This window comes from Fonsecaea multimorphosa, assembly GCF_000836435.1.
Source record: "Fonsecaea multimorphosa CBS 102226 unplaced genomic scaffold supercont1.3, whole genome shotgun sequence".
In the NCBI taxonomy this organism is placed as follows: domain Eukaryota; kingdom Fungi; phylum Ascomycota; class Eurotiomycetes; order Chaetothyriales; family Herpotrichiellaceae; genus Fonsecaea; species Fonsecaea multimorphosa.
In genome coordinates, this window is record NW_015971637.1 from 490,106 (window position 1) to 513,384 (window position 23,279).

General features: G+C 54.5%; 13 protein-coding genes across 13 annotated transcripts; 8 read left to right on the forward strand and 5 right to left on the reverse strand.

Annotated features, from left to right (window-relative positions):
- Positions 1–482: 482 nt before the first annotated feature.
- On the forward strand, positions 483–1,253 carry Z520_01961 (uncharacterized protein; the record flags this gene model as incomplete). Its single annotated transcript, XM_016772475.1, has 1 exon — positions 483–1,253. The coding sequence occupies one exon, from the start codon at positions 483–485 to the stop codon at positions 1,251–1,253; it is 771 nt and encodes a 256-aa protein (XP_016635945.1).
- Positions 1,254–1,758: 505 nt separating this feature from the next.
- Z520_01962 (uncharacterized protein) lies at positions 1,759–3,403 on the forward strand (the record flags this gene model as incomplete). Its single annotated transcript, XM_016772476.1, has 4 exons — positions 1,759–1,945; positions 2,016–2,212; positions 2,259–3,233; positions 3,281–3,403. 4 exons carry the CDS (start codon positions 1,759–1,761, stop codon positions 3,401–3,403), a joined length of 1,482 nt encoding a protein of 493 aa, XP_016635946.1.
- A 565-nt stretch (positions 3,404–3,968) lies between these two features.
- On the forward strand, positions 3,969–5,566 carry Z520_01963 (uncharacterized protein; the record flags this gene model as incomplete). The annotated part of the gene is made up of 10 exons (XM_016772477.1): positions 3,969–4,010; positions 4,068–4,103; positions 4,167–4,260; positions 4,320–4,342; positions 4,411–4,429; positions 4,503–4,625; positions 4,685–4,707; positions 4,777–4,814; positions 4,877–5,014; positions 5,143–5,566. 10 exons carry the CDS (start codon positions 3,969–3,971, stop codon positions 5,564–5,566), a joined length of 960 nt encoding a protein of 319 aa, XP_016635947.1.
- Positions 5,567–6,269: 703 nt separating this feature from the next.
- On the forward strand, positions 6,270–7,091 carry Z520_01964 (uncharacterized protein; the record flags this gene model as incomplete). Its single annotated transcript, XM_016772478.1, has 1 exon — positions 6,270–7,091. One exon carries the CDS (start codon positions 6,270–6,272, stop codon positions 7,089–7,091), a length of 822 nt encoding a protein of 273 aa, XP_016635948.1.
- Positions 7,092–7,697: 606 nt separating this feature from the next.
- On the reverse strand, positions 7,698–8,831 carry Z520_01965 (uncharacterized protein; the record flags this gene model as incomplete). Its single annotated transcript, XM_016772479.1, has 2 exons — positions 7,698–7,834; positions 7,889–8,831. The coding sequence occupies 2 exons, from the start codon at positions 8,829–8,831 to the stop codon at positions 7,698–7,700; spliced, it is 1,080 nt and encodes a 359-aa protein (XP_016635949.1).
- Positions 8,832–9,684: 853 nt separating this feature from the next.
- Positions 9,685–10,704, forward strand: Z520_01966 (uncharacterized protein; the record flags this gene model as incomplete). Its single annotated transcript, XM_016772480.1, has 3 exons — positions 9,685–10,054; positions 10,102–10,340; positions 10,393–10,704. 3 exons carry the CDS (start codon positions 9,685–9,687, stop codon positions 10,702–10,704), a joined length of 921 nt encoding a protein of 306 aa, XP_016635950.1.
- A 247-nt stretch (positions 10,705–10,951) lies between these two features.
- Positions 10,952–11,682, reverse strand: Z520_01967 (uncharacterized protein; the record flags this gene model as incomplete). Its single annotated transcript, XM_016772481.1, has 2 exons — positions 10,952–11,208; positions 11,295–11,682. 2 exons carry the CDS (start codon positions 11,680–11,682, stop codon positions 10,952–10,954), a joined length of 645 nt encoding a protein of 214 aa, XP_016635951.1.
- A 1,058-nt stretch (positions 11,683–12,740) lies between these two features.
- Positions 12,741–13,205, reverse strand: Z520_01968 (uncharacterized protein; the record flags this gene model as incomplete). Its single annotated transcript, XM_016772482.1, has 1 exon — positions 12,741–13,205. One exon carries the CDS (start codon positions 13,203–13,205, stop codon positions 12,741–12,743), a length of 465 nt encoding a protein of 154 aa, XP_016635952.1.
- Positions 13,206–13,729: 524 nt separating this feature from the next.
- Positions 13,730–14,995, forward strand: Z520_01969 (uncharacterized protein; the record flags this gene model as incomplete). The annotated part of the gene is made up of 1 exon (XM_016772483.1): positions 13,730–14,995. One exon carries the CDS (start codon positions 13,730–13,732, stop codon positions 14,993–14,995), a length of 1,266 nt encoding a protein of 421 aa, XP_016635953.1.
- A 442-nt stretch (positions 14,996–15,437) lies between these two features.
- On the reverse strand, positions 15,438–17,072 carry Z520_01970 (uncharacterized protein; the record flags this gene model as incomplete). The annotated part of the gene is made up of 3 exons (XM_016772484.1): positions 15,438–16,765; positions 16,815–16,881; positions 16,935–17,072. The coding sequence occupies 3 exons, from the start codon at positions 17,070–17,072 to the stop codon at positions 15,438–15,440; spliced, it is 1,533 nt and encodes a 510-aa protein (XP_016635954.1).
- Positions 17,073–17,686: 614 nt separating this feature from the next.
- Positions 17,687–19,727, forward strand: Z520_01971 (uncharacterized protein; the record flags this gene model as incomplete). Its single annotated transcript, XM_016772485.1, has 3 exons — positions 17,687–17,752; positions 17,884–18,714; positions 18,765–19,727. 3 exons carry the CDS (start codon positions 17,687–17,689, stop codon positions 19,725–19,727), a joined length of 1,860 nt encoding a protein of 619 aa, XP_016635955.1.
- Positions 19,728–19,806: 79 nt separating this feature from the next.
- On the reverse strand, positions 19,807–21,740 carry Z520_01972 (uncharacterized protein; the record flags this gene model as incomplete). Its single annotated transcript, XM_016772486.1, has 3 exons — positions 19,807–20,326; positions 20,427–21,294; positions 21,392–21,740. 3 exons carry the CDS (start codon positions 21,738–21,740, stop codon positions 19,807–19,809), a joined length of 1,737 nt encoding a protein of 578 aa, XP_016635956.1.
- Positions 21,741–22,263: 523 nt separating this feature from the next.
- Z520_01973 (uncharacterized protein) lies at positions 22,264–23,220 on the forward strand (the record flags this gene model as incomplete). The annotated part of the gene is made up of 2 exons (XM_016772487.1): positions 22,264–22,466; positions 22,581–23,220. 2 exons carry the CDS (start codon positions 22,264–22,266, stop codon positions 23,218–23,220), a joined length of 843 nt encoding a protein of 280 aa, XP_016635957.1.
- Between the last annotated feature and the right edge of the window lie 59 nt (positions 23,221–23,279).

A 23,279-nucleotide genomic window follows, 5' to 3' on the forward strand; every position in this document is an offset into this window, starting at 1 on the left:
TTACGTGCCCAGGTGCCAAGGCCTGGACCGATGCCTCACTCTCGGGTCTCTTTTCGTCATCACCACTTGTATGACCATCCGCATGCTTGTCGTGTGCTTGTCTCTTTTTCCTCTAACCCGAACTAAGCTCTTTTCAGGACATGGCCACCGTTTTTGTTGGGCGTTTAACATTTGCACAACAAGCTTTCTCGCATGTGCTCCGTTTCTCCCAGTCGGATGCATGTCAGATAAAAGTGGACTGATCCGGACACGCCAAAGCGGTGAAGGTCAGAGTAGCGTACCTAGGTACCTCGTACTGACTTGAAAATTCGTATGAACCAATATCTTTCGCACGGAAACATTGCCCGGTCAACTGCATCATCGACTTGGGGTTATCCATGGGCTTTATTTTCTTCCTTGTGGGATCGGTGACTGCGAGAGGGTTGTAGACTTTGCTTTCCTAACTCCTCACTGTCACATCAAGATAATACGGAGCATCCGAGATGGGTGACTTCACCATAGATTCAGGGGAAGTGCCAGCGTCTCCCGTCCTCAAGCAAGCACAGAACAAAACCCACAATCACGGTAGCCTCAACGACGGCACGTCAACCTCCCCGCCCAACCCGCAGTCAAAACTCACCGCCCTCCAACAACATGTGCTGTTCTGGGACCGCGACAACGACGGCATCATTCATCCCTGGGACGTCTACAGCGGGTTCCGCGAACTGGGGTTCAACATACTTTTCTCTCTCGGCTCGCTTCTCATCCCCTTGTTTTTCTCGTACCCAACAAGCCTGGCGCACAGCTGGTTTCCTGATCCTTTGCTCCGGATCTATGTCGGCAGCATCCACAAAGCGAAACACGGCTCCGACACTGGTATTTTCGATGTCGACGGGCATTTTCACGCCGACAGGTTCGACGCCATGTTTGACCGCTGGGATACTTCGCGATGTGGCGGGCTGAGTGCTGATGAGATGTGGAACATGTGGAAGAAGAACCGTCTTGCAGCCGACGTGGCCGGCTGGTGTTTTGCATTTATGGAAATGTGGACGACATGGCTGTTACTTCAGAGAGACGGTAGAGTGTGGAAAGACGACCTCCGGGGTTGTTATGATGGAACCTTGTTTTGGAAGATAAGTGAGTCGGTCCAGAAAAGGGAATGGAAGCAGGGCTACGGCGTTGGGGATTTTTTCGAGGGAATGGTGGATGGAGGGACCTGGAGGAATTGGGAAGTCAAAAAGCAGCAGAATGGGCATCGGTCGAGATCGACTTGATATTGATACTGCACCTGCGACACAAGGCATGGCGAATAGGATGGCTATATTTCCTGATATATAGACATGGTCGAAGCCCATAACAACAGGGAGGAATGCCGTTTGGAAACCCTTCGACTCGTGCTCCACAACAACCCACCACCATCAAAGTTCCGCCAACCTACATTGCCATTAGGGAAACTGGGTTCCACAGTCCGTGCAATTGGCGTTTAGATAAGCAAAGAAGGCCGTGTATCAATCTACGCTGCAGGGTCCCATGATCGACTTCCAGCTGCGGTGCTGGCGCGAAATTGCCAGACTTCTTGATAAGTCAGGCGCTGTCTTGATGCAGATTGCTTTGGGGCCCTGGGAATTGGAGTTCTCAGTTAGCCGAGTCGGCTCTAGCTAGAGCTCACTGGCGCGATTAGTTCCGCCATCTCAAACACCCAGCTTCTTCGCAGACTGTTGCGTCAACCGTCCAGAGCCAGACATTCAGAGGAAAGCCTCAACGGAACAAGTATCCAGCATGGCGTATTGGCTTATTGGCCTTGCCCTTATCGCCGTTTCTGTCATCACCACCAAGGTTCTGGCATGGAGGCGACTGCGGCACATCCCCGGCCCGTTTTGGTGCGGCTGGTCTGATCTGTGGATGCTCCGGCGAGCTTTCAGAGGGTCACTGTATGAGGATCTTGATCACTTATGCCACAAATATGGTGCGCGCTCTCCGTTAAGAAAACCCTGGGATCATACACGCCTGGTTCACTGATTGCGCCTCTACCATAGGGCCTCTTATCCGCATCGCCCCCCACTACTTGATTTGCGGCGACCCGATTGAGATTCGCCGCATATGGGGAGTACGCTCTCAGTTCGATCGAGCACCATGGTTCAAAGGGTTTCAGCTCGATCCACCAAACGACTGCACCCTGTCCATACGTGACAACACCTTGCACGCCGCGCTCAGATCCAAACTTCTCCCGGGCGTAAGTATTCTCGCCAACAGGCCTTTCGAGGACTAAGGTGGTACAGTACTCAGGAAAGGACATTGACGGTCTGCACGAGTCGATCGATCAGGAAATAGCGAAATTCATTCACTTCATAGAGGGCAAATATCTCTCGACCGAGACGGATTTCCGCCCAGTTGATTTCGCTCGTAAGATCCAGTTCTTGACCTTGGACCTCATCTCCACATTCGCATTAGGACGGACATTTGGCTTCATGGATAGAGACGACGACCTCTATGACTACATCAAGACGACGGAAGAGTCACTTCCTCTCATGCAGATGATAGCCTTACTGCCATGGCTCCTGAGCGTCCTACAGTCACCTCTATTCAAAGCGATCCGTCCCACGCATACTGACGCCCTGGGACTCGGCAAGATTATGGGGCTTGCCAAAGAAATTGTGGCCGAGCGATACGGCGATGCAAAGATTGTCAAACGAGACATGTTGGGATCCTTTGTTGCTCACGGCCTTACGCAAAAGGACGCCGAGTCAGAGTCTCTCGTCCAGATCGTGGCGGGCTCTGACACCACCGCCACGGTGATCAGGATAGGGATCTTCCACGCCTCGACGTCGCCACTGGTATATCAAAAACTGCAAGAAGAAATCGACAGGGGCGCCAAAGCTGGTCAGATATCCTCTCCAATCAAGGATGCCGAAGCACGGGCGCTTCCATATCTGCAGGCATTCATCAAGGAATGTTTCCGGATTTGGCCTCCGATTACTGGCATCGTTCCTCGCATGTCAGACACAGACGCCGTGGTCTGTGGCTATCGGGTTCCCGCCAACACAAACGTCGGCTGGAGCGCACGATCAGTAATGCGAGACAAGGCTGTATTTGGCGACGATGCAGACTTCTTCGCCCCTGAGCGATGGCTGCGTACCCAGGGCGAGCAGCTTCGAATCATGAAAAACACCGTTGAGCTTATCTTTGGTCAAGGCAAATGGGGTTGTCTAGGCAAGCCTATTGCCTTGTTGGAGCTGAACAAGGTATTTGTCGAGGTAAGGGGCCAGCCATCATGGCGCGAGTACCTGACTCATTCTTGCAGCTTCTACGACGATTCGACTTTACCGTTGTCAATCCAGCCCATCCAATGAACACCTTTGACTACGGCGTCATGACACAGTCGAACCTCATGATGAAGATCACGAGGCGTCAGAGTCCAGTGTAGATCCTCGGCAGCAGCAACCGCGATGGAAGGAGACATCTACAGATTTACAGATATAGCACAGAAATGTATCAGTCTCCCCAAGACTTCGCGAGCAGGCTCAAGTCGTATAGCATCCAAGAAGGGCAGCTTTATCTACAAATGAGAAGTCACTACTCGGACCGTCCTTTTCCGAACTCCTAGTCTTTGGTCACAACGTATTATTACTGAAAGGACCAACTCACGTCCGTCTGCCATGTGCCCATTTTGGGAGGCGGCCAATGCGCGAGTGGCGAACATCTGATCAATCAACGCCCCAATTAACAGTGTAAACTAATTGATGGTTTGCTGTCGCCGGATGCTATCGCGACAGTCCCGGCATTAGATGGTGATTTAACTTCGCGCGGATGCGTCTCTAGCAGCGGAGTCGGCCGATGGGCCGTGGCTCACAGCCGAAGCCTTAACGAGAGATAGCTTCCAACGATCACGACAAACCCCCTCTTCCATCGGCCATACACCGAGTTTCCACTTTCTTCTTCCCAAGGGGATAACGCTCCGTGTGTTCCATACTAGTTGTTGTTCAAAGACAATGCAGCAACCCGACGACGAGCAGCATGTCGACCACGTTCTAGTAAGAACACACACAGCCCGCTGTGATGGTGACCATTCGTTGACATTCCCATTCCAGCAAGCCGACACCGACGAGGACTCGGCCCTCGACTTGGTAGGCCAAGATAAGATGCCCTTCACCAAAAGCCAAAAGCAATAACACACCGAGTGGCTACAGGGTGAAGATCAAATCTCGACTGCCTCACTGACATCCACGATTCGGCATTTTCAGATTGAAAATGGTCACACGTATCACGCGCTCAGTGCGGGAAGTCAGTGCTGCTGTCTGGCTTGTCATGTCGACGGAGACTAACGACCCACCATGTCGCAGAATATATCCTGCCCAATGACGAGGTAACGCTTGGTCTTTCACTGTCTCTTCCGCTCCGGCGTGTCCCCTTGCTGATCTGTCCCCCTTCCAGCAAGAAAAAGAACGATTAGGTAGGGGTTTCAATCATCCATTGTAAAAGGTTGGAAAAGACTCCCCAGTCTGACCAAGACAACGTGGCAACAGACATCCAAAACGAACACTTCCTAGCAACCTTTGATGGCCGCGCCCACTTTGCACCAGGAGCAGACACGGCCCAGAGAGTGCTCGATGTCGGGACTGGAACTGGCATCTGGGCAATCCAATACGGTACCGCGATTTTATTCAACCCGCTCGCTTCCTCGGGCAGTTGCTGATGAGTGTCGCAGCTGATGCACATCCCGCGGCGCAGGTACCCGGCCCCTAAGCGAAAATGGCTGGCTAACGTCGCGACTATGTACTGACTCTGATTGATTTAAAGGTTATCGGCGTCGATTTAAGCCCGATACAGCCTACACAGTACGTGACAGAGGGAGGCTTGGGGAAAGGTCTCGCGGCAAATAGGCTGACGAGCAACGCAGTGTGCCACCGAATTGTTCCTTTGAGATTGACGATGTCGAACAGGAATGGACGTGGTCGTTCCCCTTCGATTACATCTTCAGTCGATTCATGGTGGGAAGTTTTGCTGACTGGCCTAGTTTTATCGGCCGAGCTTACGAGTATGTTTTTCATTTGCTGCTCAACAATTTTCTCCTTAGAGCCTATTTGACCCTGATCCCTTGCCCATGCGTCTCTTCCAATGGTCGACTTTGATACTGACGGGACGTCGCACTTCTGCTCGCGAAAGGAATCTAACCCCCGGCGGCTGGCTGGAACTCCAAGACTGCATTTTCCCTCTGGGGACCGACGACGGGACGTTCCACGAGGGGCAGGCCATCTACGAATGGAGCAACTTATTACTCGAAGCCAGTGAGAAACTGGGCCGATCGTTAGGCGCCGCCATCCGCCACCGCGACCACATGATCGCAGCGGGCTTCACCAACGTGTCCGTGAGACACTTCAAGTGGCCGTCGAACCATTGGCCCAAGGACCCGAAGCACAAGATCGTGGGGTTGTGGACGTTGGCCAACATCGGCGACGGGCTCGACGGGCTGAGCATGGCCCTGTTGTCACGGGGCCACGGTTGGACGCGCGAACAGGTCCTGGGATATCTCCCTGCGGTACGGAGGGATTTGCAGGATAAGAGGATTCATGCATACTGGCCTATGTGAGTTGGTTTTCTTTGGTCAACCCCGGAGTCCGGGTTTTCCGAGCCCTAAGCTGTTTCTTCTTGTGGAACTTACAGGTTCGTGCGCCAGAATTGTCGTTTGTGGCCAGAAGCCGAGGCCTCCTTCTCCGGCTCGACAGTAGCGGGGAATTCAGTGAGCGCGGGGACGTGCTGGACTACATAGGTGAGACGACCCCCGACAGGTCTTGTGGAAGGGTGGTGAAAAAGCAGGCCGTTCCGATGGGATGAGCGGATTCAATCTTGTTGTTTCAGAGATGGGGAGAACTGTCTGACTGATCAGATCCCTCCAAATCTATTTCATCGAGGGGAGTGTGGGATATGTACTCCGTACGGAATACACGAGTACTGTAGCAAGCGAAGGCATGAAGGAAGGCAAACAACATTAACTACCTAAGTTTGCGGACCAACACTCCTCAATTAATCTGTGCTGCCGAGCACCCCCAGGTACTCCCTTAACTCTCTACGGAGAAGGTCAACCTTCCCCGTCAGTGCCCGGACCACAAAGTCTAACCTGGAAGTTCCAGGTTGTTAGGCGGCTCGTTGGTCATCATTACCCAGCGAGCTAGTTCCTGCTATCTAGGCCTGGATATTCGTATGACATCCATCAGCCTGACATCTCATCCAACCTCTATCAACCTCGACATGGCCAGAGACCGCACACGTATCTAAGCCGACATACAAGAGTGATGACGCTCAACAAAGTCGCTTCCACCGGGACCGCCCCCGCGGCCGCCGCACTTGACCCAGCCACGGCCACGCATCTGGATCTAGACCAAGGCCATGACGGTTATTGCACCAGTTACACAGAATCGACAATGACGATCATGGACAGGACGCCACCGGCAACCGTGTCCACGTACTCGGATAAAGGTAGCAACAACGACGACGAGTATGATGAAAACAACCTCGAACACGATCCATCCCTAAGTAGCGAGAATATCTCTCGAAGCACCACCACATCAACCAAGGTCTCCCAATCTTCACCTTTACCACCTCCTCCGCCCTCACAACGATTTCTCTGTCCCTGGCCCGGCTCGACATACATAATCCGCACGATACCCTCAGGCCACATCCTCGCACTACACGGCGGCGAAGTCACAGTGACCGGCCCCTGCTCCCCCGCCGCCGTGGGCAGCAGTGTGCACTGGACCTGCGAAGAGACCAAAGGGTGGCTGGGCTTCCGCAACGTCGCGTCAGGCAAACTCCTAGGTTACGACGGCCGCAAAGGCAAAGGGGACCGCAACCGCCACGGCCGCCTCGTCTGTGTAGCCCCGCGCCAGCAAAGCTGGGAGAATTTCGCCCTCCGGCCCCGTCCCGAGGGCGGGTACCTGTTGCTCACCACGCACTTTGAGAGGCTCTGGCGCGTCGGAACGAGACGGTTCGAGCAAGAAACAGGGAAATCTGGCCGCGGCGATAGCGGCGGCAATAATTCAGATGAAATTCTGGCCAAGATCGACGACGGGGATCCCAGCGGCGAGGAGATCATCTGGGAATTCATCAAGGTCTAGCTGACTCTCACAACCCAAATACACGCACCCATGACATGTTTTTGGACTCAGTTGCACCGCAGTTGGTTGGTTGGTTTTTCGGCCATGGAGATTGTGGCTCTGAACTTTGAACCGCCGTGGAATAGAGCCTGGACCAGCTTTGATGCGGGAGGCCGCTGGGCTGGGGTGTTGCATGCATTGGCAGCATTCTCCTTGCCATTGCCCCTGTCCTGTCCGTTCGGGGTCTTGAAAAAAGTCTACATTTTTACTCGGATCTGCCCTTCCCCCTAGGCTTGCAAATTCCGTTGAACGACTTCTCAAGCAGACTTATGAATTTTGACCACCCCCATCTCGTTAAGTCGATCAGGTTGGCGGACTTGTCTGTGCTGGAGAAACAGCGGCACGGTACCGAGTCACAAAAGCTTCTCGCTGGCCATCATACCTTGCTCGCATAACAGTCTCCTGGCCCCTTGCTGTTACTTGCTCATCAGGCAGAAGCCCCGCGATCCATCTGTCTGCGCTCTTTCTTCGTCGATTTTCCTTGTCATCCTGGTAGGTAAGGTATTGGTGACACCTTGCTTCCGAATCACGGACTGCGGAGACACACAACATATTAGCTGCTTCCTGTTACAAAATGGAGGTTCTGGTGCCCTCACCGCTGAAGCACCTCCCGCTCGATTGTCCTTGACATCGTTTGAACCACCGGCGGAATCGTGATGGGAAGTTCTGTTGGCCATGTCCCTGCATCGGATCAGATAGATTTCCTGGAGGTAATCGTTAGTTAAAAGCTCATTGTGATGAATGGGCGGATCTCTTACCTCCCAAACCTGTCAAGAATTCCCAATCGTCGAATGAAGCTTCAAGGAAATTTTCAACCTCGTTCCTCTGGATCCAACGGATATAGTAAAGGTCAGAGAAGGGATCGAGATCGTCCAAATCTACAAACTCGTCCTGATGCGCGTTAAAAGCATCGAACTCTTCCAACGTGCTATTTCCAAGTAATACGGGGGATGTGAGCCCCTGTAAGACATAAAACTCCCGCTCGCGCCGTTCGATACTCAAGGGTCCGATGGAGAACGGTACAACTACCTTTCCATAAAGTCGTCTTGTAGAGCCGTCCGCGAACTGGACAAGTTCACATTCGCCGCAAAAGCGACGAATAGGATAGTGATGACTCTGTGCGAGCGACAAGGACATCAAGTCCAGATCGGAGCCTGTATCAGGAACTGTCTGCACCATTTCATCCCCAACGTTGCAACGCAGTCGCTGTCGAGGTAATTCCATGTGCAAAGCTCTCGGTCCAAAGCCTTTGAAGGACGTGGTGATCTTCCGGAGACGATGGCGGAACCTTGTCAAAGATTGGGTGATGTCGAGGAACTTTCTGCCAACAACCAGAGGCACAATCATTTTGGGCAGGACCCAGAACCGGTTCTCGGCGATCTCTTCAACCTCGCCCTTGAATCTACATGGCACGCATACGTAGCCAAGGGCCATCATCGACTTTCCGACCGGATTGACAAATTCTGGAACTTGATAGCCGCTTGCTGGTTGCTTGATAATCAAACGGAGGCTCGTTGCAAGCTCAGCTGACATGACGTTCTCTTGTGCCCCAGTGTCGGCGACGGCAGGCTTAGTGAAACCATTCAGATCTATATCAATATACGATCGAACCTGGAGATGAGCCTTGATTTTGCTCCTCGCCGGTAGGGGTGTGGGTGCGTCGCCTGGAATCACAACCGGGAGGGCAGTTAAGTCTGACATGGGACCGTTGACCCAACCCGACAGGAAGAGGAAACGAGGGCCATTTTTTGTGGTTCCCACTGCGTCTATATCTCCAACCATCTTCAACGATCAGCAAAGTCCTAGCCGGGCAGCGACGCTGTAGGTACAACGGCGATAAAATCCTATCGAGGCGTCTCAGTCGAGAATTGGGATTTCTCTGTTGTGCCACTCACCTGTCTGGGAGATGTTGGTTGCGGGAAATCCTGAGATCCAAGCAAATATGGCAGGTTGGCAACTGTCTCTCCCTACAGCGACTTGGTGTTCTCAGATGAAACTGCGATCTTGTTGCGAAGACATGGACGGGCACTGTGGGATCTTTTGTCGCTCACCGTCTGAGCGCCCTGCTTTCGTATTGCCTTGTCATCTGATCCAATGAAGGCAAGGCGCAAGGCGATTCAGCTTCCAGTGCTTGCACATTGAGGCGCAGCATGCATTGTCCGCCGCTTGAGTACGCCCAGTCAACTTTAGCCTGATGAATGAACGAATGATTGAATGGCTCAACTCTTCCCACTGCCCAACTCCGGGCGCCTTGCATTTCGGACCGTCGAGGTTCCAGGTTTTCAAGTCCTGGCCACAATCTGGTGCTTCGTTTCGAAGTGGTCTATTGCACTCAAAGGATTTGGGAGAAAGTGGATAATCACTTTGCCAGCTAGTTGTCGTTGCAGATTGTGGATTAGGTCGAATACCACCAGGTTTTGTGGTCGATCATCCAAACTCTTGCATGTTGGGGATTGGTACTATCACCCACGGCGTGCCCAGATTTAGTCTGCCGGTTTCTCCAAAGCTGCGCAGGGCTTCGCAAGGTTGCTTGTGTCGTGCATCAAGCCAAAAGATGCAGAGAGATGTCGAGAAAGACGATGTCACGGTCCACTATATCAGTGGATATGCGGACCTCGCAACCTTCATATCCAGCGATGCCGATGGCGATACTGCCATATTCAAGAGCTTCAATACTTTGGCGTCCCGAGATCTCTTGTATATGCAAAGCGAATTAGCAGAACTGGAAGCCAAGCTCGGCGATATGGATCGAGAAGACGCAAAACACCGGCTGCAGTCCGCATCATGGCAGACGATGTCAACGGCATCCAGAGACTGGGGTGCTCTCAAGAGCGCGACAGTTTCCTCGCCTTCACCAATGCAAGCTCATTTCAAGAAGCGTATGGAGCACATCGTCACGATCAGGCAGAAGCTGAAGGAATACCGTACGTACAGACCACGGCACCTCATTGTCGCTAACCAAAGGCATCAGGCGAAGCACTTCTTATGGAATCTGCAATCCTGGGCTTGAGGAGGCCCTCGAGACAGGCACACGACGCATTCCTCCGTCAGTTCTGGAACGAAAAGGACGGCAAACGCAGGATACCGACCCTTGACGGGCATAGCGAGTTCATCTATGAGGACCGTGGCCGATTAGTAGCTTTGAAGAGGGTTGATAACGAGGATCGGCTTACCCAGCTGCTCCGAAAGCACTGTGCTAGAACCTTCAAGGTAGATTCCCCTACCAAGTACCTGCAGAGCGTTGCCTGGACTGACTGGATAGGTTGCTGGCGCAAAGACGCAGAGCACAGGCGTCGAGTACTTTTCAGCGAAGAGGATCTCGTTAGCGGTAAACCTCATTACCATTGTCCTCGCCGCTGGTCTGCTGTTCGGTGCCATTTACACTCTGTACTATGTTCGGCGAGACCAGGTCAAGTTGGGTCTGATAGCCGGATACACTCTGGCGTTTGCTGTGAGCATAAGTCTGATATCCAATGCTCGAAGGGGAGAGATCTTCGCGGCCTGTGCAGCATACGCGGCAGTGCTCGTCGTATTCGTCAGCGGTGGCCTGGGAAACAATCCTGCGCCCGGATAGCGAAAGAGCAAATGTTCAAAGGCGTAGGGAAACCCGACAAGACAAGGGAACGGCACAAAGTCAGCTGTAAACATACTCAAGGAAGCCAGGAGAGCTGCAAAAGGAATGAATAAGGGAACATGAGGCTTTCCAAGATTGAGTGGACGCCGAATCAAAGCAAAAACATTTGAATCTTGTCTATCGCAGCCCGAAGCTCAGACTGTTGCCTCTACGGCTTCCCAGTCATGACACGCGTACCTGGCTCAGATCATTTCCCGCCAAACATCTTCACACGGTCCTCAAGCGGCAAGTACGTCCTCTCTCTGCTCCTCTTCAGACCATCCGCCGGCGTCCCAAAGACAAGCTGTGAATGCAGAGCCCAGGTTGAGGGGATGTCCCACTCTGCTTGCACCTTGTGTCGGAACTCGGGCATGAAGTTGTAATGCTGGAGATTGCAGCCCAGACCTTCGAGTTCCAAGGCGGTCCAGACGAGGAATTGGTGCATGCCGTTGGAATGGCCGGACCCTATTTGTGTTTTTCACCGGTCAGCATTGTCTTCGATATGAAGAAAAAGAAGCAATCACGAGACGAACAAGAAGGACTGGACTTACACTGTGGAATGACGTGCTGGATGGCCGGATTCTTCTCCTTCAAGGCATCCAGGGCAGACTGGTCCTCGAACCACAAGACGGTGCCATAGGCGGCACGGAAACCCTGGATCTTGGGCGCCAGAGCGGCGTACGCCTGCTCCGGCATGGCGCTTTTCAAGGCGGCGTCGCCAATGTCCCACAGCTTTTCGTGGTCCTGCTTCACCAGGACAACGGCGCGGGTGGACTGCACATTGAACGCGGATGGAGTGTGCTTGACGGCGGATTCGATGATCTCGCGGATCCGAGAGTCAGCGATGGGGGACGCCTTGGTGAGGTTGTAGCATGAACAGCGGTTTTCGACTGTCGCGAGGAGGAAGTTGGTCGAGGCTGTGGCAACGGCGGATGGCATTTTGTCGGTGGTGATTGTTGTGATGATGATGTTGGTGATGGTTGTTTCTGTTGGATTATTGTGGTTGTTGGGCTCTGCTTGTTCATCCAATTCAACAAGCAGTGCCGTCTTGGAGGTTTATATACTTTGGCAGTCAGATCTCAAGTACTCAATGATAATGAAACCATGATGTCGACTCGATGACAGTCGCGCCCGAGCGACAAGAATGTCGGAGCCGAAACGCCATCAAGTCAAGGTACATAGTATGGTGTCCAAGGAGATAAAGAGGGATGAACCATGGTTGATTCAATCGGCTCGGTCAAGCACGCAATGCCTGAGCCGGCCCCATAAAACAAGCAGTGAGGCAGTAGTGGTCGCTAGATAGAGGTGACTTAATGGTACCTAGGTAGGTACCTAGGTAAGCTTCTCCCAGACACCTTACGGAGTATTACTGGGCGACTCTCAGGCGAGCGGCTCGTAACAGCCGACGAGCCGTTAGCCTGGGAGAGGACGAGTGCGAGTCCTTAACTCCACAGAATTGGGGGCCAACAGAGAAGCAGAGGAGGCGGCCGGAGATAATGAGAAATGCGAGCCGGCCAGCTTTTATTCTTGGTGCAATATACCGAGTATGTAGGTACTCCCTCCAAACCAGAACGCCTGCACTGAGGATCGATCCTGGGGATGTTAGGGACGTATCATAGAAGCACGACAAATTGATGCTCGAGGTGCCCTGGGAGAATTGGTGCATCACCCATTCTTCCTACCTCCTACCACTTGGCACAGTTGTGCTAAAGAAGCACGGCGACGGCATCGCTTATTGCCCTCCTTGGGATAAGACTGCCTGTGTCCACATAATATAATCACAAGTTTGCTTTTGCTCGCTGACAGACCCGTGCTGCCTGCTTCTCTCTGTATGTTCTCCGTGATGCGCCTGGACACCCAGGGTTGCGTGCCAACATCCAGCCCTGCTGGTCATCTGCCATGCTCTGTCCTCCCTCCCCCGCCACAATAGAGGCTGTGTAGTATACCCACTAGTAGACCCAGAGATTCATTCTCGCAGCAACCCCTTATTCATCTCTTCAGAGAGCGATCGATTTCCCCCCACTGGTCAACCGATACCAGCCCAGCCCGAAAGCGGCCCAGCTCAAGCCAAGCAACACGGGCGCCCCTCGCTTCTGAGGCTCGCCATGACTCTCTTTGAACTCGTCGTCCACCCACTTGGTCCCCGGGTACAGGATCGCCGACACCTGCGTCGCCCAGTACAAGCTGCTCATCAGCGTCGCCGTGAGCAAGTTGTCCAGCAGGCCCGACGTGGTCGAGGTGTTGGTGGTCCGCCAAGTGTAGTACCATGTGAGCAGGCCTAGACCCAGCCCCGTCGACATGGTCTGGCCGTTATGGAATTTTGCATGCGGCGTCCATCGTGGATTGAAAACATGGGTTTCGTTCCAGTCGGCCAGGTAGCCACCGGCGGCGGAGGCGAGGCCGAGGAGAGACAGGAGGATGCGGGAGGGAAGGACGGCGGAGGAGGCAGAGTCGGAGGACATGGTGATGGGGGATGACCTTGGACTCGAGGGACGGTGAAGGGTGTGATATCAGGGCAGGAGAGAAGAGTTCAAGGTGAGTTTGGGTTCTGGACTGGGCGCAGTTGTGGTTGTTGCAGTTGCCACGTCACGTCGGTGATGCTATTGATGGTTATTGACTTTCTTCCTCGACGCGTGTCTGAACGACTCCATTCAGTCAGGCACCCAATGCACCCAATGCACCCGATCAACTTCCTCCCGGCGCTAATTCCTTCCTAACTAAAGAACCTTTTCGGAAACCCACTGCCCCCAATTGCTCGAGGTAAACCAAGCTCTAATTAACTGTACGACTAGGAGGTAGCAGAGGTGGCGGCCTGAAGGAGCAACAAGCATGCTCCTTCCTCTGACCGCCGCCAGCAGCGGGCGTGTCGGTGAGAGAAACTCTTAAGTCCAAGTCCTCCGTATATACTCGTACGGGGCCCTCAACCACTCTCCACATCCCCCTTTTTCATTAAATCATCCAAAAGATACCTACTGGGTAGGTAACCATGCCAACGCGCCAATTGCAAGTCGGCATTGTCGGCGCCGGCATCGCTGGCCTTGCAGCTGCCATCGCTCTCTCCCGATCCGGCCACGCTGTCGAGCTGTACGAGAAATCCAGATTTCGCAATGAAACCGGTGCAGCCATCATCATCGGGCCCAATGGCACCAGGATCCTGTCCAAGTGGGGATTCGACTTCATCAAGGCAGGCGCCCTGGACTACAGCCAGATGCGTCGGATCAAGGCCGACACCATCGAGGTCGACTCGGAGGAGTTCTTCACTGACATCAAGGAACAGTACGGTGACAGGTGGCTGCTCTTCCATCGTGCCGATCTCCATGCGGGATTGAAGGAGTTGGTCGAGGCTTGCCAGCATCCTCGACCACACATCAACCTGGGCATCCAAGTTGTCGACGTCGACGTCGAGACCGGTGTTCTCAAGCTTGCCACGGGCGAGGAAGTCCAGAAGGATCTCGTCATCATCGCCGACGGCGCCCACAGCGAACTCATCGCCAAGGTCATCGGGCGACCTTACCCCGTGAGCAAGTCACCCATGTCCATGTACCGGTTTTTGCAGCCCTTTGACAAGGTCCTCGAGCACCCCGAGGCAGGACAGTTCTACGAGAACCAACCGCCCGGGTTCGCGACCTTTTACAAGACAGAGGTTGGCCGACCGGGCCTGCTCCTCAACACCTATCCCTGTCGTGGCGGAGAGCTGTTGTACGTGGCCCTCGTGCATCCGACCAAACCCAAGGAGAAGGGTATTGAGGGCTGGGACTCGCCCGCCGAGCTTGCCGACGTGCTTGCCGACGCCAAGGGGTTCCATCCTGCCGTGCAGGCTGTGTGCGAGGGCGCCACCGAGATCAAAGTGTACACCCAGATGTGGCGCGACCCGATTGAGAATTTCTCGCGAGGCAGGGCCGTCCTGATCGGCGACGCCGGTCACTTGATGCTCCCCACGCACGGCCAAGGCGCGTCCATGGCCCTGGAAGACGCCTTGGCGCTACAATTTCTCTTCAGAGACGTCGATGATTCTCCGGATACGGTGCGCGCTCGGCTCCAGCTATTCGACAAGCTCCGCCTCCCCCGCGTCAGCGCCGTGCAGACCATGTCCAACAAGATGATGGGCCCGCCGGACAAGATGATCGCAGAGGTCAAGAGGTACTATGCTGGTGACATTCCCGGTCCTAAAGCCAAGACCTTCTCCAAGGAATACAACGACTTTTTCTTCCTGTATGACATCGAGCACGAAGCGGAGAAATTGCTGCAATGAATGATTGAAATATGCAGAGAAATGGGCGACGGCTTGAACAGGCGCAATCTGTATGTAACCTGGGATGGGATAGACGAACCGTACGCAGTTGAATTGACTCGTTTCCATTACCGACAGTATTTCTTACGAAGAAACTGTCTCCAAGGCACGAATACTCCTGTTATTTCAATAGGTTACACGCTCTTGGCTAGTAACCTAGACTTGATGAGTTCATGACCACCCCCGAGAGTAGGAAGAGGATGTGGAGGCGTTGGAAACAATGACAGGGGCCGATTTTCTTTTTGGTAGAGGCGGAAGGGATCTGCTAGCCCTCTGGCCATGGGAGCAAAGGGGGTGGGAGACACATTCAGAGATGATCAAAGCACACGAGACAAAAGGGCGAAAACGCAGGAAAAGTGAATCCCTTTCTGTCATCTGAATATTCTAGACTCTCCGGCCGGCCCTATGCCTTGACATGTTCTACCTCGGTGGAAACGTAGTCCTTGTCCAGCGCCATATTCTGAATACCCGATTCGCCCGACTTTCCAATGGCCCGAGCAGAGCGCACGACACCGAACGCGGTCGAACTTTCAAAGATCTCGTCGATGTCCTCGAGGGACTTCCCATTGGTCTCCGGGAAGAAAAAATAGATGATGGGCAGGAAACTTGCGTTGAAGACGGCGTAGATGATCCAGTAGTGGCTGCCGAGATTCGCCGTGCCGGGTGGGGTGATCTGGCCGACGACGAATTGTCCCAACCACTGACCTGTGACCGAGATGGCCGCGATGGGGACGCGGAATCGCAGCGGGGCGATTTCGCTGGCGTAGAGGAAGGGGAGGCCAAGGTATCCGATGGCGTAGGAGCAGGCGTAGATGAACATGAAGGTGAGCGCGACGGGTGCCAGATTCGAATGACCACCCGTTCCGGCAAGGACAGCCATCGAGATGCACATGCCGCTCGCACCGATCATGAAGAGCACCCGTCTTCCCACCCGATCCACAAGAAACAGAGGGACGAACGCGGCCACGGTGAACGTTGTGGTGAACCCAGCGCCGAGCAGTTCACCACGGGTGCCCGAGAAACCTAGCTGGGCAAAGACGTCGCCGGTGTAGAAGATCATGGCTGAACAGCCGTTCCACTGCGTAAAGCTCTGTGCAAGCAATGCAATGAAGGCGCGTTGAAGTGGACGCTCGGGGCTGTGCTTGAAGAATGATCGGAAACTGCCGGTGGTCAGCTCCAGCTGCTGTTGGATGTGGTTGATTTCTGCCGTCACTCGCGGGTCGTTCAGGGGCCGGTCCATGATTGCCGCCACGACTTCTCGGGCTTCGTCGAGTCGTCCTTTGTGCGCCAGCCAGCGGGGTGACTCGGGCATGAAAAAGAGCCATGGCATGGCGAAGATGGCGAAAGCCACGGGCAGAACCATGGTCACCCTCCACTGAGCCGATCCGTTCAGGCCTGGAATGGTGCCCAGGTAGATCCAGCTGGGCAACGCGATCCCCGCGCTGATGAAAATGCCTTCCATAATGACGAACATGCCCCGATGCCTGGTGGTGGCGCATTCTGTTTGCCAGATGGGAATACTCGCCGAGATGATGCCGATCGATGCCCCAACGAGGAGACGGCCGATGATGAATTGCGAAAGTTGGAAGGCAGAGGTCTCGATAGCAAGTGCTACCACCGATAACACTAGACCGAGGAGCACGGAGCGAAGTCTTCCCAGCTTGTTGCCGTAGAGAATGCAGGAAAGAGCCCCAACAACGGCTCCGAGATCATAGCAGGCTGTGACGACGCCTGTGCTGGTCAGTATGGGCTGTGAAAGCGGTTCAATAGGGCGACGTACCCAGGATCAGAGCATTATACGACTTGGTAGAACCTTTCGTGTTGACCGTGTCAAGTCGGGGGAATTGCTAGTCATCGGTCAGACTCCAATTCAGACATGCGCTTGGGGAGTGTGCTATACCTTGACAAAGGATTCGAGGTCTGTTGCGTGTCCAGTAGAGCCATTATTCCAGCCGAACAGCATGAAACTTGGTAACACGACAAGGACGACCATGGCCGTCTTGAGCCTGAGGCCTCTCAGGCCGAGATATTTTGCCATTTTCCGATGGAATCTGATAGAGAAAGTGAATGAGACGGAATGGTATGAGATCGTCCAAAGGGTGGCCACGAGCCGATAGTTATGATCCTTTCACTCCGAACCATGAATCGCGTGCATCCCCCATATACTCCGCACAATATACTCCAGGATCACAGGGCTCCATGGGAGAAAACGCCGAGCGCAGAACCGCATCGCGTGACAGCAATGGCCGAGAATGTGGACTCGGGAGCTTTCAGTATAGAGATCCCACTCGAGACTCAGGCCGGGCTGGCTAAGTCATTCGCGCCGAGAAGCTTGCTGCAGCTAACCTACGGCATACCCAAGCAATGTTTGGCAAGGCTTGTGCTGTCCTCCTCGTCCCTCCTCCGTCCTTACCTTGAGTCTGTGACATGGAATGACGGGTGGGAATGCCGAATTCGGTGTGGGGAACCCGGGGGAATCGGCACATTGTGGGGAAGGACCGGCTGTCAGACAGAATCCAAGCTACGAGCGACATACATATCAATTTTTCGCCGAGCAGCGGGGCAGGAGGATGACTCCAGGTGGACTCGGGAATGCAGTTACCAAGGATCCAGATGAGCACTTCCTGAACAAGGGCGAGAGCACGACTTGTCATGCTGTCTCAAACCCCTGCTTGTCTGGCTTGTGAGCAAGCCTCGGCAAGTTTCCTCCTGTTGTTGGTGAGACCGAATGCTGACGAACGATAGGCCGAGTGCATTTTCCTGCCGGCGAGTGATTCCTGCGAAAATTGCAAAGCCCACAAGCTTGACTGCTTGTATGTTTCGCGTCTGGTCTGGACTGGCGTTCACAGCGTGCTCACAAGCTTAGCTCGTTAGGAAGGAAGCGACGACGCACGGGCACAGGGAGACACACTCTCTCTTACACCAGACCGTCATATTCCAACACGCCATACTCGCAAGGCAACGGCACCGTCACTACTGACGAGCATCCACGAGCCCGTTCTCAACAGTCGTCTTTGGTCATTGGGCAGTCGTCGTCGACCAATTGGCCAGGTCCAACTCTTCCCGTCGGCAAAAGCGAAGACCCCAGTCCCAACAACGAGACGTACATTGGCAGAGCGCACTATCTGGACCATGATACGCCATTTGACGAAACACAGGCTCGCGACGTCGCGGTCCCCCAGCGACGGCAGCCCTCCGAGTCAGAAAATGCTGTTCTACAGCTCTTCAATGCTTTCGAGTTGCCGCCACGGGCAGTCTTCCGCAGTCTGCTCGATAGTTTTCTCACGTACTGTCAGCCTTGGACACCTGTCCTCACGCGTGGCGATATAGATCTCGGCGGTCAGCAAGCTCTGTCATACCTCATCTGTCAGTCGATGTTTGTGGCTGCGAGTCGGGTCTCGACAGCTCCAAGTACACGTTCGTTCGCCACAACAGATCAGTTCTACCAGCGAGCAAAGGCTCTTTTCTTCATGAACCACGAGCTGGACGCGTTGGCGGTAATCAAAGCTACGATCATGCTGCAGTGGTACACGCCTGTGGGGCCGGAGCAAGTTTCTTATGATGCAGGTGAATTCTGGCTTAGAGTCGGAGTGGCCATTGCTTTTCAGATTGGTCTTCACCGCGAGTCGCCACCCGGACCTACTGCCGCGGCAAGGAGAAGGATCTGGTGGACTCTAAGGGTGAGTCCAACACCTTTTACAAGTTTGCCTTCGGTTGATTCAAGTGACAGACACGAGACGCGTGCATGACAGTAGCCCATGGTCGGCCCCGGGCGATCAACCCAGACGACACCGATGTGGGCCCTATACGACCGGAGGATCTGGTCGATGCCGCTGGTAGAGGCGATGGACAATTATTCGCCGCGTACACGAATATTTGCTCCATCCTCGGTGAGATCTCGGAGACCTGTTCAAGAAACACCATGACGCTGGCAAAGCATCAAAACTTCGAAACCCTTTTGCAGGAATGGCCCTCCCAAATCCCCGAACACTTGCGATTCCCCAAATTCGGCGTGAGCACAGAGAGATACATGTCATTGCAGTCTCAGCTGAACCTCCGCCAACTTCACCTTCCGTACCTGCTCAGCCTCGCCATCATCGGTCGTTCACTGAAAAGGGAAACAATCTCGGCTCAACCTGTCATTGCGGCTTCTTTCGTGGCAGGCATCTTCAGGGACTTCCTTGCGCGGGACGAAATCAAACATCTCGCACCAATCTTCTCACGATACTGCATCGCCTCTGGGTTTTTCCTGGCCCTGTTGCAGCCTCTCACAGAGGTCTGGGCAGCTTGCCAATCCGACATGGATGTTTTCCGCAAATCTCTCGAGGAACTGGGTCAGAGATGGAAATCGGCCAAATCGGGGCTGAGGGCGCTGGAACATTTCATTTCCCTGCGAGAGAAGCAGCCGCAGCGAGCTGTGCAGAAGGTCGTGTGGCTGACCGACCACCAAAGAAGATTCTTCGACTGTTTCCCGCGAGACTATTGTCTTAGCTGGGCGCCCCTCTACGAACATTGTAGACTTAATCCTGCAGGTCAGGATCATGTTGATGGGAATGCAACGACGCACACGAATGTTCCCTTAGTTGACACCTCTGTTGTTGACAGAGTATCCGAAGATCAATGGGCATTCAATGACGCGGATTTCGAACAGTTCATGTGGACCAACACTGAAGACTGGTTTTCTAATATCTAAAAATCTGCTGCAGAGTACCTAAATAACCAAAATTGCCCAAAAAAGAGAGCTCTCGTCTTTTGCCACATGTCATCCCTCACTACATCCTTGCCTGTAACCGGCCCCCTTTCTGCGCCCTCCGCCATACCTGGACGTCCGGCAGCAGCTCATATCCCGGCGAGGGGATGAGTTCGGGTCCCAAAACCTTCTTCTGCACTTTGCCCGTCACGCCCTTGGGAAGCTCACCCTCGACGACGCGCAGAATGGTCGGGAGCTTGTAGTTTGCCAGCGACGGTCGCAGATCGGCGCGGAGCTGCTGCAGCGTCAAATTGGCGGCCTCCTGGGGCTGCTGCTTCTTCACGGCAATGACAGCCGCGACACGTTGGCCGAGTTCCTCGTCTTTGACCCCGACGACCATGGCCTCCTTGACATAGGGAAGACTCAAGCACTCTCTTTCAATGTCGATGGCCGAGATCTTGTAGCCGCCTGACTTGATGATGTCGACCGAGGCGCGGCCCACGATGGTGTAGAAATCGCCGTCCCGCCGGGCGATGTCGCCGGTCTTGAACCACCCTTGGTCATCGTGTGCCTGCTTAGTGGCCTCGGCGTCGTAGAGATATCTGCCCAAAAAGGAAATTTTTGTGTCAGCTGTGTGTCGGGAGAGTTCCCCAAGGGAAAAAAAAAAAGAAAAGACGGGGCTTTCCAAAGGAGGAACCGTACTTTGCGAACATATAGGGCGATTTGACCAGCAGTTCCCCCTCGTTGCCTTCGGACAGCTTCAACTCGACGCCCGGCACGGGCAGGCCGACGCAACCCTTGGGCAGCGCCTTGTGGTCCGCGTCCATGGGCACCTTCAGACAGCCCGGGAACTCTGTGGCGCCGTACCGCGTCAGGATCGGCGTGCCGGCGCGCAGCTCGGTCCAGAACTGCTGCACGTGGTCCTGCAAGGCACTCGACCCGGACAGCAGGACGCGGAACTGGTTCGCCGCGGCGACATGGCGAGAGACCTCGGCGGGGGCCAGCTTTGAGATGCGCCGTTCGAAATCCCACTTCAACCGCATGAAAATGGTCGGCACGGCGGAGAACACGGTCAGACCTCCCCGGAGGAAACGGTCCCAGACCCACTCGGCGTCGAAGCCGCCGGTGGCAGCTCCGCCGAACTCGATGCACGCGCCGGCGCACAGGAAGGGGAAGAACGACGTGCCCAGCCCCGTGGTGTGGTGGACGGGTAGCAGGTGGAGGAGCACGTCGCGGTGGTCCACGTCGTAGCCCTCGCCGATCGACGTCGCCGTTTCGTGCGTGTACGTCCGCCGGTGGACGACGGCTTTCGGGCGGCCCGTGGTGCCGGATGTGAAGATGACGATTCCCGGTGCGCGGTCGTCTTGCGGCGGGTCCGACGACATGGCCATGTCCAATGCGCGGAATCTCGGGGATTCGGGCAGATTGGACAGGATGTCGATGGTCGTGACGTCGCCTGCTTGTTTGCCTGCTCGTGTGGCGGTGTCCCTCGCTGCGGAGCTCGTGAGCACGGCGGCCTGCTGCGACTTGGTGATGAAGTAGACAAGCTCGTTGATGGGTGCTGTCGGGACTAGAAGTATTTCTGTGTGTCAGCGCCCAAAGAGTTGTAGTCGGGCAGTCGACGAAAAGCGCGGCTGGTTAAGCTCGCTCGCTCGCTCAAAACTTACACATGGGCACGGCTGCGGCTCCCAGCGCCAGAACAGCCAGCATCGCCACGGTAAACTCGAAGCCCCCCGCGGCAAGCACGCCGATGTAGACCTCATCGCCGCGGTGGAGCCTTGCGCGAGCGTCCGACGACAGAGATGCGTCGACGACTTTGCGAAAGGCCAGCACAGCGTCGAGCAACTCGGCGTACGTCTTCTCAACGCCCAGACCCCGATCCCGCAGAGCCACACGCCCGCGTCTGGCGTGACGAATCAGTTTGCCAAACAGCGGGCTGTTGGGGAGAATGTGGTCGCCAGAATGCGGCGGCACGCATTGCGAGCGGTCCATGTTCGCTGCTGCTGCTTGAGCCATGGCGTTTTTTGTTTTGTGCGAATACTTTTGAACCAGATCAGCCAGCTGCAACGACCCGGTTGTTGAAATGATATTTGTGAGTCTAGCGTTGTGGAATGTTTGATTGAATAGATCTGGGGAATACCTAAGTTTCTGATACCTTGGCTTTTTGTCCACTGGAGGTGTAGTGTCGTACAGCTTAGTGCAAGGCGAAGAATGCCATGCTCTCGTATAGGCTTTGCAGACGGAGATACTTCGTAGATCGCACCATTTACGAAGCTTTCAGGCGTTGTCTGTTAATAGCAGGGACCGAGTAATACTGTGGGGGGCAGAACTCGGCGGTTCGGTGGTTCGGCAATTTGTGGGGGCATCCAGGGTGGAGCTCCGTGACTCTTCTCCATCTACCGAGTACCTTGTACGAAGTACCTCATCCGCGGAACAGACAACCCTTCCAAGAGGGGACGCGCATGGATCATCGATATTCCGCCCTCCATCATATCGCGAGGTCGCACACGCCTACGGGAATTGAAAACGTCAGCTCACCATGGCCAGCAACATGACCAGGGACGACAAGGTAACACTCGAGTATCGCGATACATTAGCCATCATCACTCTCAACAACCCGACCAAGCTGAATGCCCTGACGAAAGACCTATACTATCAGCTGGCGACCTTTCTCTACGAAGTTGCGGCTCGAGATGAAATCCTGGTGACCTTGCTGATCGGGCGAGGGCGATTCTTCTCTGCGTAGGTGGTAAAACCAGTAACCCCCAATCCATTACTTTTTGTAAACCAGAATGGAACATAAACTTGGATCCTGGACTCCAAGAGAGAGGCTGACAACAATGCCTTCTTTTGTAGAGGGGCCGATGTGTCCGTGTCACGCAAACAACCACCAGGCACGGACCTGTATCGGCATTTCCTGACGTACACGGTCGCTTCGAATCTCAACCTCGCCAGGGCGTTTTACATGCATCCCAAGATCCTGGTGACGGCGCTCAACGGGCCCGTCATCGGCATGTCCGCGGCCATGATTGCTTACTCTGACTTCATCTACGCGGTACCGCACGCTTATCTGCAGACGCCATTCGCGAGCCTGGGTCTGGTGGCCGAGGGAGGTGCGAGTGCGGCGTTCGTGGAGCGCATGGGCATCGCCAAGGCCAACAAAGCTTTGATCCAAGGCCGCAGGCTCGGAGCAGAGGAGCTGCTGAGCTGCGGCTTCGTCGACCGCGTCTTCACGACGGATGGCGGTGATGAAGCCGCGTTCGAACGGGCAGTGCTTGACGAGATCAAAGATGGGTTCGGGGATCATCTCAACGGGGAAAGCATGCTTCGGATCAAAGCGTTGATCAGAGGCAAGCAAAGGCGCGATCTGCATGCTCAGAATGTCGAGGAAGTGTTTGAGGGGATGGCGAGAAGTGTCGCCGGTATACCGCAGCAACAGTTTGAGAAAGTCAGGCTCAGAAATCTCCAGAAGTCAAAGGCGAAGAGCAAGCTTTGACCGGAAAATAAATGTCAGTCTGTATGTATGTGTCAAAAAAGATCGGTTTTCCGTCTCAT